Below are 18,806 nucleotides of genomic sequence, written 5' to 3' on the forward strand. Positions count from 1 at the left end.
CAGAACAAGCTGCTAGCACAGATGAGGTACTTTGGGTTACATGTCAATGTTATTACTAACTTTAAGGGCTTTGATCTGAGACCTTTCCTCTTGTACAAACTGCACTGCATATTGTCAGGCGCTGAAATACTTCTTGGGTTATTACAATCAATGCACCATGGTGCTGAAGGGAAAAGTACTTCCCCTGCACCAGGGGATGATGAAGCTGTTAGCATCAGTCTGGCTTTCAGTGTTTTCCCAGCCCCAGAAAACTGAAAGCTGAGCACCTTGCAGAGGAGAGAAGGTGACTTTTGTGCAGAATATGCATGAGACTTCATTTCCCATGGGATCTATGCAGAAACCTCTCGCCCTGACCCCTGTAGGTCTGTCCTTTCCTGATATCATGTGCCTGAGCATGGTTTGTACCCCATTAACATTTTCCTAGCTGTTTTACCCTGGAAGAGCCAAAAAAAATTGCAATAATGTCTGAGAATAAAGCTTCACCCTGCTTTCACATTCAATCCTGACAAGAGTCTGGTTTTAATGCATTTCAGCAGAATTACTGAGCCATCATCCTGCCCCCACAGGCCATCACAGAAGAAATGGGTGACCCCTTTCCTCGCTCCCAGCTCCCACTACATGGCTCCCATGGAGCTTGCGGGTGTCACTGGCTTTAGCAAAGGGAAGATGCTCTGTTTCCTTTCGATTCTGGTCTCTGCAGGGCAACTCTGTATCTGTAACTTAGCACAAACTTAATTTTTCCCCATCCCTTCCTCCTCTTCTTCGGAGCCTGGGATACCAACAGCATGCACTACACCTTTGGCTGCAGATAAGACCATGCCTTGCTTTCCTTCCAGATCACTGAGAAACAAATGCCACTGTGTTTCCTGGGCTTGTATGTAGCAAGTTTTTAAAAGAATGCTGCTCTTTCATCCGCCCAATCTCTCCCAGATGCCTTGGAACACCTAGTGGCATCTATCAGATATGCATAAGCAGAGCTACATGGTTTCTACCTATCAATACGTGGCAGCAAGCAAAGGAATGAAGGCATTTTATCATCACCCTTTCATCATGGTAGCTTAACCAAATGCACTTTATTTTCCAAATGGGAGGGTTACAGCAAGATGTTCCCTTTTGACTGCGTCAGGGCTGGCAGCACAAGGCAGACACAAGCATGTCTCCCCCAAGCATTTATCCAGCAGCAGGAGCACAGATCGTACAGAGCCTGGTGATGGGCAGCACTCTGGGCCACCTGATGTGCCTTTGATATTTTCGTGGCTCCCCAGAAGAAAGCAAAGAAACATATGGCATTTGTAGTTGATGCTGACCCAATTACCATTGATTTCAGAGAGAAAATGAAGCCCTTATATTGACTGTAGATGAAGTTAGCAGCCTCTAACAATAGTGTGTTAGCTTGATGGGTAAAAATTAAAATATGTTGTGACAAGGACACAACAGCTTTATGGTTTATCACAGTGCTCATCAAAACACTTAAATAACCATGGCTTTCTGCTCTCAGTGATTTTACAAATAACGCTGTTTTTAAAGCAATAAGAAGAAGAAACCCTCTGCTGTTCTAAATTACCCTAATTTCAGACATCTTTGCTCAGATGAATTGAGGTAAAAGAAGTCCCAAGAGTAAAACCACATCAAAAATGAGCTCACCTATACCTCACTAAAGAAAAGGTAAAAATGGAGGGTTTGATACAGCATTATGCCCTGATAGTTTTTCAGCATTCTCCTAATACTGCTTGTAAAGTCATTGTATTCTCCACAGGCTGACAGCTTTCTAAACTATTACAGTTACTGCCCACAAAAGCTCTCTTAGGTCAATGAAAGAAGTGAGACAATCACAGAGTGGAAGGATGTGAGCAGGCAATGGCCATGGTGAGGAACAGCACATGTAACAGTATGGATCTAGGGGAAACGAAGGATTGAAAAGAAGAGCAAAGAAAGGAGGAAGGAGGTTGCAGGAGGACCTGAGATCCCACAAGAGCATGTTGGAAATATCAGTGGAAGTCTCAGCCATATAAACAAGGCAGACATCCCACCCATTCCTAGGACAGAGATCTATCATGATGGCAGTGAGATTTCTATAGTCAACAGAGATCACTCTAATAAAGTCCAGGTGGTTGGAGGGTGGAAGGTCTTGTGGCTCCCTCCTGGAGAGAGCAGAAGACAATTCTTGAAAACTTATATTACTGTTTAAAGTGTATAAAAGGGCAAGGCTGAAGGAAGCAATATTGGGCAGAGGATGAAGGACAAAACAGGGAGGGTTTGAGTGAACCACACAAATACAACACGTACCTTCAAGGTGAAGCCACATTAACCGTCCTTTAACTGAGGTGATCGAGGCGACGCATATCTCCGCAGGATTCCTGGGGTTCACTGCCTCCAGCTTCATGTTCTTCGTAAAACCACGACTGAAGGATGTCTGAAAGAGCCAAGGACCAACACTGGAACATGGCACTGAAGCACTGAATGACTTTAAATATTCTGCTGGGAAGCATAGCATTAGCACCGTCTGCTTACTGCTGTAAGTGCAGGAGACACCAAAGAACCCAAAGGAATCCAGGTTTAAAATGGAGCTGCCCTGGACATGCCTATGAAAATGCCAATGATGGTGACAAATCAGGAAGCAATGTAATTCATGGTTTACACCAATCTCTAACTCTCTGAGACCGGGAGGAGGTTATTCCACACCAGCAAAGCCTGGCCAGAGGTGGCTGCAATGGTCCCAAATCAGTAGTGATCTCCCCAAATAAGAAATAAAAGGACCAAAACATGGGGTCATGAGCTTGTGAGAATGCTACTCTGTCACTTCCAGGGTCCCCTCTCCCTTTGCTTAAGCTCAAGCGTTGCTTGGACTGTCCCAAGCCTTGCCCAGAGCACAGATCAGCCTCACCCCACAAAAAACAGACCTGGCCAGGACTGCAGAAAAGCAGGGTGAGTTTGTTTAAATGCTCGTTATGTTGCCTAACAAGGAAACCTCATTTATCATCACACTGCCTCCTTTCACTGCAGCTCAGTGCTGGAGGCTAATTTATACAGGATCAATGGCAAAACAGTTAGCTGGGAGTTTATTTTACTAAGCATTTGGTCATGTCAATCTATTTCATAACTGCCTCTCCTTGTTAAACATCCCCCCTGGGGAAACAGCTACAGCATACCCACTTCCAGCACCACGTCTGGCTGCACTAGGTGCGAGCTGTGCCTGCAAAAAGGCTTCCATCAAAGAGCTGCTCACAGACATGAAACAAATGGACCAACCTGCCAGGGAGGTAGCCCAAGCGGCAACAGTAAGATTGCATCTCTCTGCAGAGAACTTTGTTATCAGGAGTGAAAGAATAACAGACATGTTCATCTGATTAATGTTTCTTTGAAAAAAAAAAAAAAAAGGAGAAAAAATAGCGCTTAGACCTGATTTAATCTTTGGAGAATATTACACAGAGGCTATTTTCAAGGCTGCTGGTGTTGAGAGCACAGATCTATTACTTGAGAAAAAGGAAGGATATAAAAAGTAAAGGGAGGGTGCTTGCACAAGTGAAGCTTTTCCACTGTATCAGTGCAAAGCAGCACTGCCCACCTTCCCTCTGCACTTTCAGAAATCTTAACTTGAAGTCCTCTGAGGCAGAGGTTTTTGCACAGGAAAGCACAATAAATGGGGCAAAGAAAACCTAACTCTGATTTGATTCCCAAGTCAAACTCTGTTGGTGGCACAGGTCTTCTGAATTCCTCAATAACAAGTGTTCAGGTCAGCTGTTCACCATCAAAGATTTATTCCAGGCCAGGCTTGGGCCACTATGGATGGGGAAAGCCACTTCACAGCCCCCATGTGCCATGCAGAAACACGGCTGGTGTGACATGGGACTGCCAACACTCTGCTTTTGGGAAAGAGATGAAGAGCAGGGAATCTCACTGAATCAGGTCAGGACAAGAGTAAGATCATATTTTTTCTCTTTTAGAGATAGACCTGAAACACTTTTCTGGCTTCCTTCCTATGACAGACAGACTCTTGGGGGACCTCCAAGAGTCTTGCTGCAGTTTTCTGGTGGAAGCAATCGTGTTTTACGTGTTCTGACAGGAGCAACACGGAGGCAAAAAGAGAGCTTACGTTTCTGAAGCACTGGTGAGGCGCCGCCTCCGCTCCGCACTGCTTCTGGTAATCGGCCCAGTCAAAGTCCTGGCCAGAGTAACCTGCAGGACAACAAGACAGAAAAACGTGCTATCAGCCACCGCTTCCCATCAGAGGGACAGCACAAATTGGGCCCCGAGCAGACAACCGTTTGCATTTCAGCATCCCACCCTGTCTCAGTGAAATGTGCAGGACCAGCAGAGCTCCCTGAATGCCCGTTCCTACATCCTGAGGGCCAACACCAGCATCCCTCCAGCACCCACTTCTGCATTTCCCTTTGAAAACTTCACGTCTTTATTAAAAAGTAACAAAACATACATATTTTCCTTATTTTCCCTTTCCAGTGAGCATCTCTTAGGCTTTAATAAACCTGCAACTACCAACAAGTGCTACTGTCACTGTTTTCCAGGTGGGACTAGCCATAGACCTCTTTCTCCTTCCTTTAGGTATCTAAAAGATGGAGCTGTGGAGCGAGACATCAAGGGTTCATCAGCAGTCAACAAGAAGTGGGCCAGCACAAACAAAAGATGATCCATCCCGTCTCACACCATGAGATAAACTCTCCTCTCTCCATTGGTACGGATGTACCCTACATGACTGACTTTCCAGCAGCTCAGCATACACGAGCTGAATCCCACTGCAGTCAGCATGTTACCCAAGGTCGTACGGGAACCTGAAGCAGAGCAGGAAAATGAACCCAGAATTCCCAATTCCTAAAGTCTCAGCAACCAGATGATCCTCCCAGCTTCCGGTTCTAGGGAAAAATGGAAGGGACAGTGATTTACAGGGGCAGCTCTTGAGCAGTCCCATCACAGAGAGACAAAATCTCTACTCATCCACACTTCTTACGTGGCTGTTCATGCAATAAATTCCTGGGGAAAGGGGTCTTTTTTTTTTTAGTTGCTTTATTTTGTTGTTTGCTTGATTAATTTTAATCTCTTTCTCAGCCTAAGTTTTTATAGTGCTTCTTATCACTGAGTGCTAACCCTGTCCAGGGCTCTGGGATGATGCTGTAATAACATTATTGCTGAACTACTCTCACTGGAAAGTTTCAGGAGTCATCTAAAGGCCAAATTCTCCCCTTAATCTCCCTGTCTGGCATTTCAGCCTGGACTCAATCTTAAAGAATATCCCTTAATGTCTTTTTCATTGACAGTCAAAAAGGGACACTCAAGATCAGATGGGAATGAATCATTTATGACAGTGAAAATTGTGATTTTTTTTGTAGGCAAGAAAGGACTGGAATACTGAGTTGTAGTCACTTATCCATCAACCAGATCCAAAAAAAAAGGATTTAAAAACTTTGAAAATGAAGTCCCAAGCATCCTGCTAAGATGCAAGTATCTGGGATAACACGAGCTTCTAAACTTAATGACTGCATTCCTGACAAACAAATTAATGAGATAAAGCTGTGAGCAGTAAAGGGTCCTAAGATGCCTGTCTCAGTGGGACGTGAACATGCAATAGTAAAACACAATAATGATAGGAAAGCTAGAAATAAACATGCACAGGGAAGTATAAAAGGGCCACCACTTACAGGGAATCTTCATTTTTTCATATGAAAAAACTCCCTGTATTGTTTTCACATACATTAACAACCAATTCCTACAATAGTATTTTCTTACTGCTGCTTTTCCATCTCCTTTTTCCTCTCTAGTTATTCACTTGCCAGATACTTTTCAGCTTCATAAAATGAAATGGAAAAGAGGAGGAGAAGCGCACATCCTATCAGAAGGGATTCATCTGATCACGTACAGACGTTTGCAGTGGCGGTGCCTAGAGCTGTGTCTGTCATCCCAGGGCTCCCTGAAGAGTCAATGGAGAAGTAGGCAGATCTAGCGGTGATCTGTCTGTCCTCCTTCACGAGGAGCAAAATCACTCTGCAAAATTCCCTTTCACACTTCATTGATTCCAGAGGCAGTTATGATGATGGACTCGGATGGAGACAGCCACAGTGCAGTTATCCATACTAAATAATATCAGGCTCACCCCATGATGTTCCCAGGGACCCAAAAACCTGCCCACACCCTGCACATTCTCATGTCTCCGATTTAAACCCCTCATGAACAGCTTTGGACTCTTCATTTTGGCAGAGTGGATGGGAAAGGCACGCTGACAGGGTTTCAGCAGGATATAAAAAACCTGAGTTGTCACACACAACCTGTTGGCTTGGCCATGCACTACCCAAATCTCTGCGAGACCCTTTGCTGGAGACTTCAGTTGGAACAAAACCCAGGAGGGCAGTTTGCTGTAACTCACTTCAGCAGCCCAACGAGGACTGCTCCATGAGGACCATACACAAGAATAACCTTCAGCCAAACCTGGACCTCTTCACAGAGCCTCATGATGTAAGGTAAATGTGTGCCCTCATTAGCACATGGCATCCCCATACTGTTAGCCTTTAAAGCTCAGCCCACATAATAATGTTCAAAGCTCGGCTTCCATGATTCACCTACTGCCCCCCATACGTGTAAAACCTCATTGCGACTGCTATCTTGACTCTCGGCAGTTTAATCAGAAATAAATGTAACAATACAAATGTAATGGAGGTTTTGGAAATGGTATTTCCTTAGTAAGCCTCATAACTAAGAGTGCTACTGCAGTGTTTTTCCCCCTCTTAATAGCTCATAAAAAGGAACAATGGTTGCCACTCTAAAGGGAAGTGGTCTATAAATCCAGCTCCAATAAATATAAACAGTGCTTGTTCAATGTTTATACACCAGCAGTAAATGGGTATTCATTTTTGGCACTGTACAGGAAAATACTGCTCTCTGTTTCTAGTAGCAAATGTTTGCACCTCCTGTTCATGACTCATCTATTACATGTTTGGTTTCAACACAGGCCTGACAGGCAAAAAAGCAAAAGAACAGATATTAAAGAAATAAAGTACTCTGAACCCAAATATCCCAACCTGCCATGCTGTTCTGATGAAGTTAAATCAGTTAATTTTAAAATCAGAGAACCTCCCTGTCAACCATAAATAAACCCAAACAAACAAGCCCAGAATATAGCAATGACACTTCGCACCAAGAGAAAAAGGACTTCTGTGGTTTTCCCTTGTCATCTGCTGATCCATGGGAATTTTTTTCTGCCTTTCAACAAGGGGAGCCATTTAGGCAACACTAAATTTTGTCAACATTGCCAAGCAGAAGAACTGTCAAATCTGCATTTAAAAAAAAAGGTAATTCTGGATGCCCCAGGGCAGGTAGAGCCATCCAGTGGTTTGAGTGGAAATGGTGGGATTCCCTCCTCCTTCCACAGACCGATTCAACAGCAGTGTTGGAGCCCTCATATCAGCCCTGATTACTTCTCTATCCAAAGCTGATATTATCCTTCTCAGAGAACACCTCAAATGTGGGTCTGGATGCATTTCACTTTTGATCTATATTTTCCTGCTGTTTTTTTTGTTGTTGTTGTTGTTGTTGTTGTTGTTTTTTCTTGTTGGTTGTTTTTTTTCAGAAAGTGCTCCAGTGTCTAATCACATTTTAGTGACTTGAAGTGCGTGCTTGCTAATGGAAGAGTTTTTTGACACCTTAAGTCCTAAGATGTATTTTGGGCATGCAGTCCCCATTCACACTAGAAGAAACCACATATTTTGTGCATCTATATACCACTTGCTGTACACTTCTTTTAATAGCTCCTCTCCATGATTTCTGATCTGACAGCAGAAAGGGACTTTATATACTTTCTGAGCCCAGGTAGACCCCAATCACCAGACATCACACCAGATGCCTCCTTGCTGTTTAAACTTTACTGACCAAATTGAGAAATACATTAGGACAGGTAGAAGGATGCTACAGACACTTCTAAATATGTTGGTGTCTAAAAGAGAGTGCTCATACACCTGACCCATAAAACACCACCTCAGACAGGCTTTGTACCAGCATGGACTGGAAATTAATAGGCCATGACCCTTTAAAGAGAAATGTCTGGCCTATGGTTTACTTAAGTTAATTAGCTGGCCTGAGGGAAGCTGCATGTGAATTTGTGATGGAAAAAAAATAATCAAATCCATACAAAACAAAACAAGAAAACACTGAATTTACTTCCATTTTTAGCAACTTTTCTGGCCAGTGAGCACTTACACAGGTATTGTCCTTACACTGGAATTTAAGCAGAAGGGAGGTAAAGCATCCACAGAGTGCATTTATTTCAGTAAAAGCAACAAATTAATCATAGATACACCATATACAGCTGCACGCACAGGGCTCCAGGACTTTGGTGAGAATTTCAAGTTACAATCTATGTAAGAGGACTCTGAATCTGGCAGGGAATAACCCTTCACTTCCTTGGGATTAGCAGAAGCATATATATATGTATATATATATACACACACACACACACGTAATTTCCCAAAATGAAGACAAATATGCCTGTACACAACTTCATAGGATTTTTTTAAGCATTTCTTCTTCTCCCAAGCAATGCCATTTTTTGGCAAAAGTCCAACACCAGATTCAAAAATCCAAAATTCCAGAGAGCCAACGTATTTTGCAAGTGAAGAAATATTGCTAAGGCACTGCAGGTGGTTGTCTGAAATTGCAAGTAATTAACTGCACTGCTACAAAGTTGGGAAACAGCATGGTTGGAGGCTGTTTCTCCTAGCTCTGACCCGAGCACTGCTCTGAATTTGTGCTCGCCTGGAGTTTTTTCGAGACAGCTAAAGAAATGTCTACATGCTCCTAGCAGGCAGTTATGAGCTTACTGGTGAGGCACAAGGTGATTTCAATACAGGAGATATTTAGATTTAGGAGCTTTGCTTCATCTCAGCATTGCACCTATGGGGATGCTGTAGTGGAGCTGCCTGGTTTGTCTCTAACATAATACGGTTTTTAATGCTCCTCTTGTGCTCTGCACACACAAAGCAGCAGCAAGATGCATTTTGCAAGAATTTCCTAGGCTTCAGTGTAGCTTGCTTCAGAATTCAAAGCACATGGACATCAATCTATCAGCATGGCACGTTTGCAGAGATGTTCACAGGCTGTTACAAGCCAGAACAGCCCCAGTGACTCAACAGAGATGCTCTGGCTGGAGATGCTTAATGTGATGCTGTGCAGCAAAAAGCGGCATGGTTTTAAAGGCAGATAAGAGGAGGCTAGCTTCCTTAAGAGGAAAGCTGCAAATCATCGAGAAGGAATACAAACCCTTGGGAGGTGTGAGATTGACTCCATTTTTAAGGCACCACTGTATTGGCAAGATCCCTAAGGAATCCGCATGGCAAAGCATTGAGATTTTGCTGGGTTCAGGTCTCAGGTCATCAATGGTCACTTGTAAATAATGATTGTTAAAAACCTAAGGGAAGAAAAAGAAGGAAACAAAATCAGGTGTTAAATTCGCCACAACACCAGCAAACACAGAAAGCTGAAACAAACTGGAATCAAACTACTCCTGAAAATAACCCCTAGTCACCTAACACTTGTCATTAAAGTGATCTGCCAAAGAGATCAAGGCTTGAGTTTTACAAATGCGTAAACCAAGGCAAGGGAAAGCTCCATCATCCAGGGTCACTCGGTGTGCCCATGGCTGAGCAGGGACTGGAGGCAACCCTGGAGACCCCATGGCCTTCCCCTCTCTTGCTTTGAGAGTGTGAATTAAATACCCAGGTACCCCATCTGTCCAGCTGTTTTATTTCAAAGGATTTCCCAGATGTGCAGGGAAAATACGCATGCATGGAGAGAAGACAGGGATATAAGAGAGATTCCCTATTTCTGCATGAAAGCGGTAGATGGACATCATCCCAATCAGATCTAAGTGCATATATAGTCACCTAGTGATGCTGGTGCGACAGAAACAATTCCCGAAGAAGGAAAACATTCACAGATGACTTTTAAACATGTTTTTTAATGTGTTCTCCAGGCAATGAAGAACTACTCCTGAGTTTTTCTAAATATTGTGGAAATCAGTAGGAATGCTCTTCCCAGCCCTCCTTGCCAGGAGCTCACCTTGGTCACTGATGCAGGACAGACATGAAATGGCTCCCTCATATTCACCGCCTCCAGCTTCATCCCCACGGTGAAGAAGTGGCTTCGCAAATCAGCGTGGTCCTGGGGAAAGAACGGGGAGGAAGAACAGGCGGTGTGTCAGCACCATCCACCAAGGAGGGGTCAATACTTTTGGAAATCTGTTTGAAATGTCTCCATGTGGGTTTTGTTACTCATCTGACTGCCAGATTACCTGCACCCCCAAATCCAACCAGGTGCTCCTGGTCCTCCTATGGGTGGAAGCAGCCCAAGATGGCCCTAATTCACCCTGGTGGATGCCTGGCTCCTGCAGGGCACCAAATACAGACCTGTGCTGGTTGCCATGTACCATAAGAGGCAAGGTCTTTTCTCCAACCATATCGAAGGTAGAATAAAGTGCAGACACTGAAGTTGGACCCAAAAGGTGGGCAATGAGAGAACATGGTGGTGGGAAAACACGGAACTGTGTTCAGGTACATGCCCATCATGACACCTTCAACTGGCATCAAACCTGTCTGTGCCCCGAAGGCTGCACGCAACAGCTTTGTGGCATCAGCAGGATGCAGTCCCAAAGCCCAGAAACAACCCTGGTTCAACTCCCTAATTTGCCATCAGTTTACTGTTACGTCTATCAAATTACTCCATCATTCATGATCCCTGTCCAATAGGCATATACGTTGGCATCCTAATCCCAAAGTAATGATCGTATTTTGTGTTCATTCAATAAAAGTGTCCTACAGTATTTCTTAACAATCTGTGTTTCAGCCAAAACATGCATAAAAGGCGATGCTGTTACACTTAAAACATGCACACACACATTGAACTCAAAAATACATGCAGAAAGCTACCTAATAAAGTGCTTAGCAGTGTCATTCCCACCTACATTCATTGCTACATGTTGTATTCTTGTTCTAAAATGATTTTCTATTGATCTGAAGTTGTATGTCGTTGTTCTTTCCTTCCCAAGAATTGTTCTCGCTTGCAGACTTAACAACTTCTATTTTGGGATTGTACATTCCCGGTGCCATTAGAGATAAGGGGTTTTACAAGATCCTACTAAGGCTAAAGGAATAGTTGTTTTCATCTTACCCAGCTTTGCGATGTTATAGTGCCTTTTATGTGAGAACCAAAAAGCAGTCAAAAAAAAAGTATCGTAATGACTTTAGCTTCACAGCAGGGGAAGTATGTACCAATGGGGAAACTGAGGAAGATTTAGCAATAATGGTCCAAAGCACCACAATGGACTAATGGCTGAGGAAGGAGCAGACGTTTAGGAGTTCGGGTGTCCTGCAGCACAGCATCAGCTGTACTTGCAATTGCTGGCAGTTACTTCCACATCACTGAAGTCCCAGCAAGCCAAGAGACCCATTTCTGGCAGTTTTACGATGTGAACGTTTCGCTGAATAAAAGGCTGATTCAGGGAAGAGAATTTGGCTCCTTGTATATAGACGTTGCACAGTTCAAGGGATGCATCAGTCAGACAGGTTATCGAAACTGCCATCTTTACTACCAAAAATACTTCAGCTGGGAAAAGATGATGGCTGCAAAAATCAGACCTCACTGGCAGTGAACTTCAAATCTCCAAAGGCAGAAAGCATCTGGGCTGGAGGGATGACTCCTTTCCTACACGAGGGTCCACACCCAGCACCTCTTAATCCTTGGGGTGAGGTTGTAAAGAAAAGGCAACTGTGCAAAACGTACATCTGGAAGCAAGCTTACACTGCAGCATCTTCCCATCAGAAGATACAGGATTCAATTCACGCTCGCATCCGGCTTCACTACATAATAAGCCCAGATCTACCAAAGTACTTAATCATGTTTATCTTTAAACATGCAAGTAGTTAACACCAACTTTGTAAGTGATTTGTTGATTGAGACCAAAATACTTAAAACCATATTGCTTCTCATTTTTATTTGAATCAGTTTCTTTGGTTCTGCTCCTTCTTTTTTTTTTTTTTTTTACTCTGGCCTTTTTTGAAGGGGAAGAATAATTAAGTAGGAAAAATCATGAAGTTAATAACATTTAAAGCTATTTGTTTTACTTCAAAAGCACATCCCCTTTTGTCCATGTGCTATGTATCTTAGGATCAAATCTCCCTTCTCATTCAGTGGGGCATGTAAACATCTTTAATGTTTAAATTAACAGCCAGAATAAACTCCCAAGGGGAACTTGTGGGATCTTAGGTACGTCTCCTTTTTAAGGCAGAAAATTCTTTTTGAAACAGGAACGTACATTTGTTTGGAGAAGAGCTGTGGAAGCAAAAAGCATGTCTGTGTTAAATGTCATTTTTGAGATGGAAAAGCTTTCATGGAAAAAAAAACCTTTGTATTGTACCTCTCTGGCAAATAGTCAGGGTCTGGATATTTGTTCTCTTTCACATATTTGTTAAAGAGAAGCATCAAAATTTACCAAAAGAGCCTTAGATTTCTGCAGCCACAAAAAGAAAATAGATCCCAATGCCGTTCTCCGGCTCCAGTGCTGGAGTTATCACAGCCAGCAGGGAATTACTTAGGATTTGGCATATGCTCCTCTTCAAAACTCCAATTAATTTACATAATTTCTAAGAATAGGTTTTACAGAAGTGAAGGCAAAGCTTTTAATTAGTATTAGACTCAAAGTGATACAGTGGATAATGAACTGCGCTCTCTTCCCATTATTCACACTGACAGGGAAGACGCCTGTTAAATAAAAGCAGCTGCAAGAAGAGGACCAAAGGGGTGAGACCTTCCCCCTGCTCCCCACCAGACCGTGCAGCAGAGCAAAAGCAGTGCCTGAAATGTTTCTGGGTGGCAGAAACCAACCCTTTATGACTGTCCATGGCATTCAAAGCCACCTATGAGGATGTCACCAGCCATTAATTTCTAGCAACTACTTCAAGCAAGTTTCAATTTGCTTTGCAATGGAGTCGAATAGGTCAGTTGGAGCACTTTATAGCCCCGTGCATGGTGAACCTCTACTCCTGCTGGCAGGTAATGCTTCCCAGAAACAGCCCCACTGACCATGCAGATTTACACAAGCAGCTAGCCTGTCTAACAGGCAACAGAAATAACCTCCCAGCCCTCACTGCTGGTAAGCAGTCAAGAAAGCTAGCCCGACAAGCCACAATAATGCTGAGAAATCCCCTACAGCAAAGCGAAAATCACACCAAGGAAAGTACAATGAATTAACGTGGAACGAGCACCAGAGCTGCTCATTCAAAGGGTCACCATCTCTAACATGATGGATTACAGCCCACAATGGTGCTTACAAGCAATGAATGGAAAATTGCAGAACCCTCCACTGAATGAACGTCTGTCACTTACAGCCCAAACCCATCGGCTGTCACAACTCTCACTGCAAAGCCCAGGAAGCAATTCAACTCAGCCCCACTCTTGCCATTTGAGAGCAGCTTGCACTTGCAAAATTTGCCGGTTTGCATGGGCTGCAACCCTCCAGGCCACCTGAAAGTCAGCTTTACTTTAACTCATCTGCATCATTATCTGCATCTTCTTAGAGTACATTTTTCTGCAACCTTTCCACAAAAACATCTTTGCAACAGCTCAGTGCAACAAGCATTGCCTCCCGTCATCCAGCTGCAAGGCTGAATGCTGGAACGGCTGAAGGTCAAACAAGAAGTCAGCAACTGGGCTGGGAGAAGAACCAGGCTCCTAATTCCCAACCCTCTTCTTCAGGTGCTGAGAGAACTGCCTGACTTTCTCCTTCATAGCTAATGAGTCACAGGCAGTGCAGGTTTCAAAAATGTCAGGGTGACTTGGGAGCCTAAATGTCATTCCAAAAGAAGCCCACAAACAGATTTACGAAAGTATTAAGACTCAAGGATATGGACAGGCTTTAGGGATGCACCTGTGTGGGTGATGTGCTTAAGTCCTAAAGAAAGCTCACTGACTTCCTCTGAGCATTGGTCTTGAACTCAAAAAGATATACTGCAAAATCAGTTATTTGCCCTTTCTGGTGCCTAAATACGTTGCTAAATCTGGCTTCTGAGTATTTCTACTACACCAATGTAATTTAAGTGTAAGTAAACTCAAGTTTGTCCACATCACAGCAGTATTCTGGTCATAAAATACTGGAGCTCAGGTCTTTTTACACTCCACCAGGCAAAGCAGAGAGCAGTGGGACTTGGCTAAGCTGCTTTTGCCTGTGGCATTTAGGGAAGTCATCCCATGGGCCCGTTCTGGTAGCTGTGTCCACAAATCCAAAGAAAGGCATGTCCTTCTGGTTCTGAAATGCTCGTTCTTAGTCCATTTTCCTCAACATAAAGCACTGGAGTCATCTCATTTTAAACCCAACAGCTTACACAGCATGCAGATAAGGGGAAAAGTCTGATTTTCAAATACCCCCAAACGCAGGGTTCTTTTAGTCCAAGATAGTCACATTCACACCAATTATAAGTACTCAGAACTAAGCCTGAACACTGAAAAGTTGCAAAGTTGAGAGGCTGATCAGAAACAGCAAACAATTAATGTATGATTAACCTGAGCCTCCTTTCATCCTCACCAGATGCAACAGTGTGAAATGTTGTTCCCTTCAATCACCTCTCTCCTGCTTTCCCCTACTAAGGACATAGAAGAAGCAGGCTCCATCTGGTACGACTGGAAACATATTATTTATTTCAGCTTTTGTTTTGAAAGAAATTGTTTCCCCCAGTGTTTTCCCTAATTCTCTGAGATGCTGGCTGCTTCTAATGGCCTCATTTTAATCACAAAGCTCATGTCTGGTAACCACTCACATGTACAGCAATAGCAGTGGTTAAACTGCCTCTACAGGAATCTGACATTTGTTTTTTAATTGAGCAAAAAAAATAAATAAAGAAACCCTCCCAACTGCAACCCTTTGCATTATTTGCAGATGAATCAGTCTTGTTTGCGATTCATCAACGTCCTTTGCTAAACACGGAGCAATTTTCCCTGAAGACACGCTCTCTGCAGGGACCCAGAGATCCCCCAGTAACACACAACAGGAGCAAATTGTCCCTCATTTGGACGAACGTGGTGGTGGGAAGACCAGCCTGGAGAGATGTGTGGTGGGATGAAGAGGATAGGGTGCTGGGAAGGAGGCTTTGGAGGCTCTGTGACCCTGAGCTTGGCAGCCGCGACCACTTGCGCCTACCGAAGAGCCCCTTAAAAACCACAGATGCTTCTGCCTAGGATCAAATTTAGCCTTACAGATTTTAAGCTTCTCTTTTTGAATAAAAATAGTTACCATAGAAACAGCAACGTTGCAGAGTAGCCGGGCTAAATCCAAATACACCTTCTCCGTATGGCTCGGCCTGCTGCAGATGGCATTAGGGCAAAGATCCCCTCCTACACAGTGTGTGCTTTGATTCGCCTGGGCGGTGGAAGCACGGGTGGCAGAGGCAGAGGTAAAAGAGACAGATAGGCATCCACTTTTTTCATTTTTTTCAAATACCTTACAGCAGAATTACTGCGTTCAGCATCGCCACACCACTTCTGGTGTTTGCTAGTGAACCTTTGTGTCGTATTCATGGCTCCCATCTCACACATGGGAACACTGACCTGCATGCTCAAAATGAAACTAAGACTGCCTCTTTTCACACCTCTAAGTAAGTAAGAGGGGGCTGAGTCCCCACAGGCACTTGCTTGGATGGAGTCTGCCCTCAGTAACATCCCGGCAGTAATTGCTATTGAGAAATCGGTGGGAATTTGTCAGAAGAGAGAGGATCAGAATAAATTAAATGCACACTGTGAGTTGCATCCTTCTCACAAAACAGCTTTGGGACAGAGCTGACTTTTATTTTCTCTGGGAAAAGTCATCCATCTGAAGATGGATGGTACACCCACCCCCTGCATGAGAGTGGACTGGTTGCAGGTGCACATTGGCTCTTCTGAAGGGCAAACACTGCCATGGCCAAGGGTGTGGGAGGCAGAGGTCAGGTCTTCATGAACAAACTCCTCCACACTGAACTTGGATGCAATAAATAAAACAGATAGGGCCTTTCGCTAACCTCTGGTATGTAATGGAGAAAGAAAACCAAGCTTGCTAAACGTGCAGCTAGGAGGACAAAGAAGGAAGCAGGTTGAGGGACCTACTCAACCCATCTGCTTTGCTTCAACTCCCTCCAGCACTTCTCTTCCCATCCCGACTTTCACACAGTGCTGCCAATAGACCCTTGGGGCATCTCAGAAGGCAGGGCCTGGCATCTCAGACAGGGCTTGACTTTGTTTGCCTCCTTGGAATGCTCTCCCTACCTGCTTCCTTGCACAGCCCACCATCAGGATGGATCTGCAAAGAAGTTAAGACTTTTTTCCCCATCAAGTCTTTCTACCAGATTTCATCTCACCTGAGTGGCATCTTCGGTATTGGAGACATCCTTGCTCCCAAGGGCCAGGAAAGCAGTTTGTAAGGACCATTGGGGGATTTTCTTAATGATGGTCATTAGGTCTTACAAAGATAAATGGATTTAATGAGCTGAGACAGGAGTGGGTCAAAAGACGGAGGCACATCCGAGGGGATAGGAGGCCATGCATGTCGCCCAGCCAGGCAAAACGCAGCCAGGGAGAAGGGCTGACGAGTGCTACGGATGAGGAAGAACAGATGGAGTATAAATAATTTGGCAGTCTGTAAACTACATGGCAACTCGTGGGTTATTAAAGCACAGCGTGCACCATGAAGGCCAGCCAAGCCATTGGTGCATGAAGGGGCTGGGGATTGCTAATGCTTGAATTTGGCTTCCATGTGAAACCAAAAGCACGGCTGCTTTAACCTGCTGCATCAGCATGTGCCCATCCATTATGGGGGCTGAAGACGGAAAAACCCGGTTGGACTTCAAGTCCATTCATCCACTCAAGTCAGGATTGTCTGGGACAGATAGTCAAGGGCAGAAAAGTAGCCCTTGAGCCCTTGAGTATCTCTTCCTTGCACTGAAACTTCACTGTAAGACCAAATAATAGAATAAAACACCATAAAACAGACAAATAAATTATTATTTTTTGAGAGATGTTCTTCAAAAAAAAACAACTCAAAATCTTGTGTTAATAGTCCATCTTAATCTCATACTTAATACCAAAAATGGGCAATTCAGCTGATGGAAAACTAACAAACAAACATACATATTTGGGAGTGGGAAAAGAAGTCCTGTTTAATATTTCTCCTTGTACTTTTGAATATGGAACAAGAACCACCCAGTTTGGTGACGGGTGCTCCCTTCATCATTCTCAGTAAGAGAGAATCGTCCCAGCTGATTTCTTCCATCCATTTTTAGTTTTAGTTTTAGTATTAGTATTAGCATTAGCATTAGCATTAAGGACTACCGTTACTGATTATAGGAAACACCCAAGTGCTCCAGTTAGAAATAGGGTCACACTGGGCTGGGCGCAGTGTAGGGTAACAGGTGTTGTTTGCCAGAGAGAATAATTTCAAGTGGGGAAAAAAAAAAAAAGCCACCACCACCACCAGAACAACTTTAGTAAAAGAGAACCAGAAAGGTGGAGACAAGAGGAATGGGACCAAAAGTTATAAATCAGGAATCAGCACCTTCGATAACCCCTCTCTCTCCTGAGCATCTGTGCTCTTCAAGCAGCTGAACACAGCCCGGGTTAGGGATGCGGCTCCATCCAGCCTAGCCAACAGGAACCACTTTATGCCGGGGGATTGCGAATAGGATGCCCATATGCAATATCCATGGAGAGGTGACGGGCACCCCAATTCCTTGGCAGGATTTAGCTGCCCAGACAGAGGTGTCTGGGTGAGCTGAGAGACACCCAGGGATCCAAACCTGCACGGGGCCCACAGATACAGCACAGGAGGCCAGGGAGAGCTTACTGGGGTGTCAGAGAAGATCCCCAGGACACCAGTCCACCTCTGCCTGCGAAACTGAATCCCATGATCTATATCCAGCCTTCATCTTAACCAAATTACAAGGATTTAAGTGTAAAAAAACACTTTTATTCATAAATATTACGATTAAAAGGCATTGTGGTTGGAGTCTGGATTCTTGCTGCAAGGCCTCTCCTTAGGAAGCACCAACATGGCATCACTGAAGCAAACTCTGGTGTCACACAGCTTTAAAACTGGCCTCAGCGACAGTCCACCCACCTTTATTCACACCCAAAGCCTTGGCCATCTTCTCAGCTCTGAAGCCCGACCCGTTTGTGACTGGCATTCAGCCAAGCATAGGGACACCTACAGCACCCTGAAACCAGAGCACGAACAGCAAAGGACACGTTTCCCTGGGTTGCGGATTTTTGGAAGGATTTCTGCTCCTAAACTATGCAAACACCCTTGAAAATCCAGTCTGTATTTAGTTTTCTTTAAGAATCAACATGTTTTCTAAAAAGAACAGAATGACAAAACAGAGGATGCGTTGCACAAAGCTTCTGTGAAAAAAAAACTTACTCCAGGAGGTGCAGTTTGCAAAACACTATGTTTAGTAGCTATATAATAGTGACATTTTCTGGCAGTTGAACATCACGTTCCTTCTCAAAGGATCCTAAAGCGTTTTACAAATGCTTTCAACATACGGCCAAGTGTAAAACAGCACCAAAAAGAACGAAGATCCTGCTTGCAACCAGCTCGTAAGGTCTGGTGCCCTCTCCTTGGATGCCAGGAGGGGACTGGGCCTGCACTTTTACAAGGGATTTTCGGACCTGCTGAAGACCACCATACACAAGTCCAGCTCTGCCGTGCTGCTCAGCATTGATAATTCAGCCTCAAATGCATGGCATACAAGGTCTCAGGCAGAATCCGACCCCATGGCACCAAAACCAAACTG

General features: G+C 44.1%; 1 protein-coding gene across 3 annotated transcripts in view; it reads right to left on the reverse strand.

Moving 5' to 3' along the window:
• SFMBT2 (Scm like with four mbt domains 2) overlaps positions 1–18,806 on the reverse strand; it is a 117,428-nt gene that overhangs the window by 36,513 nt on the left and 62,109 nt on the right. For all 3 annotated transcript variants that reach the window (XM_013185441.3, XM_048062515.2, XM_048062516.2), the window contains 4 exons: positions 10,057–10,158; positions 9,259–9,406; positions 4,094–4,176; positions 2,287–2,413 (listed from right to left, as the gene is read on the reverse strand). In XM_013185441.3, the coding sequence (XP_013040895.1) occupies positions 2,287–2,413; positions 4,094–4,176; positions 9,259–9,406; positions 10,057–10,158 (460 nt within the window). The remainder of the gene's footprint in view (positions 1–2,286; positions 2,414–4,093; positions 4,177–9,258; positions 9,407–10,056; positions 10,159–18,806) is intronic.

The sequence above is a fragment of the Anser cygnoides genome, chromosome 1 (genome assembly GCF_040182565.1).
Source record: "Anser cygnoides isolate HZ-2024a breed goose chromosome 1, Taihu_goose_T2T_genome, whole genome shotgun sequence".
NCBI classification, from domain to species: Eukaryota; Metazoa; Chordata; class Aves; order Anseriformes; family Anatidae; genus Anser; species Anser cygnoides.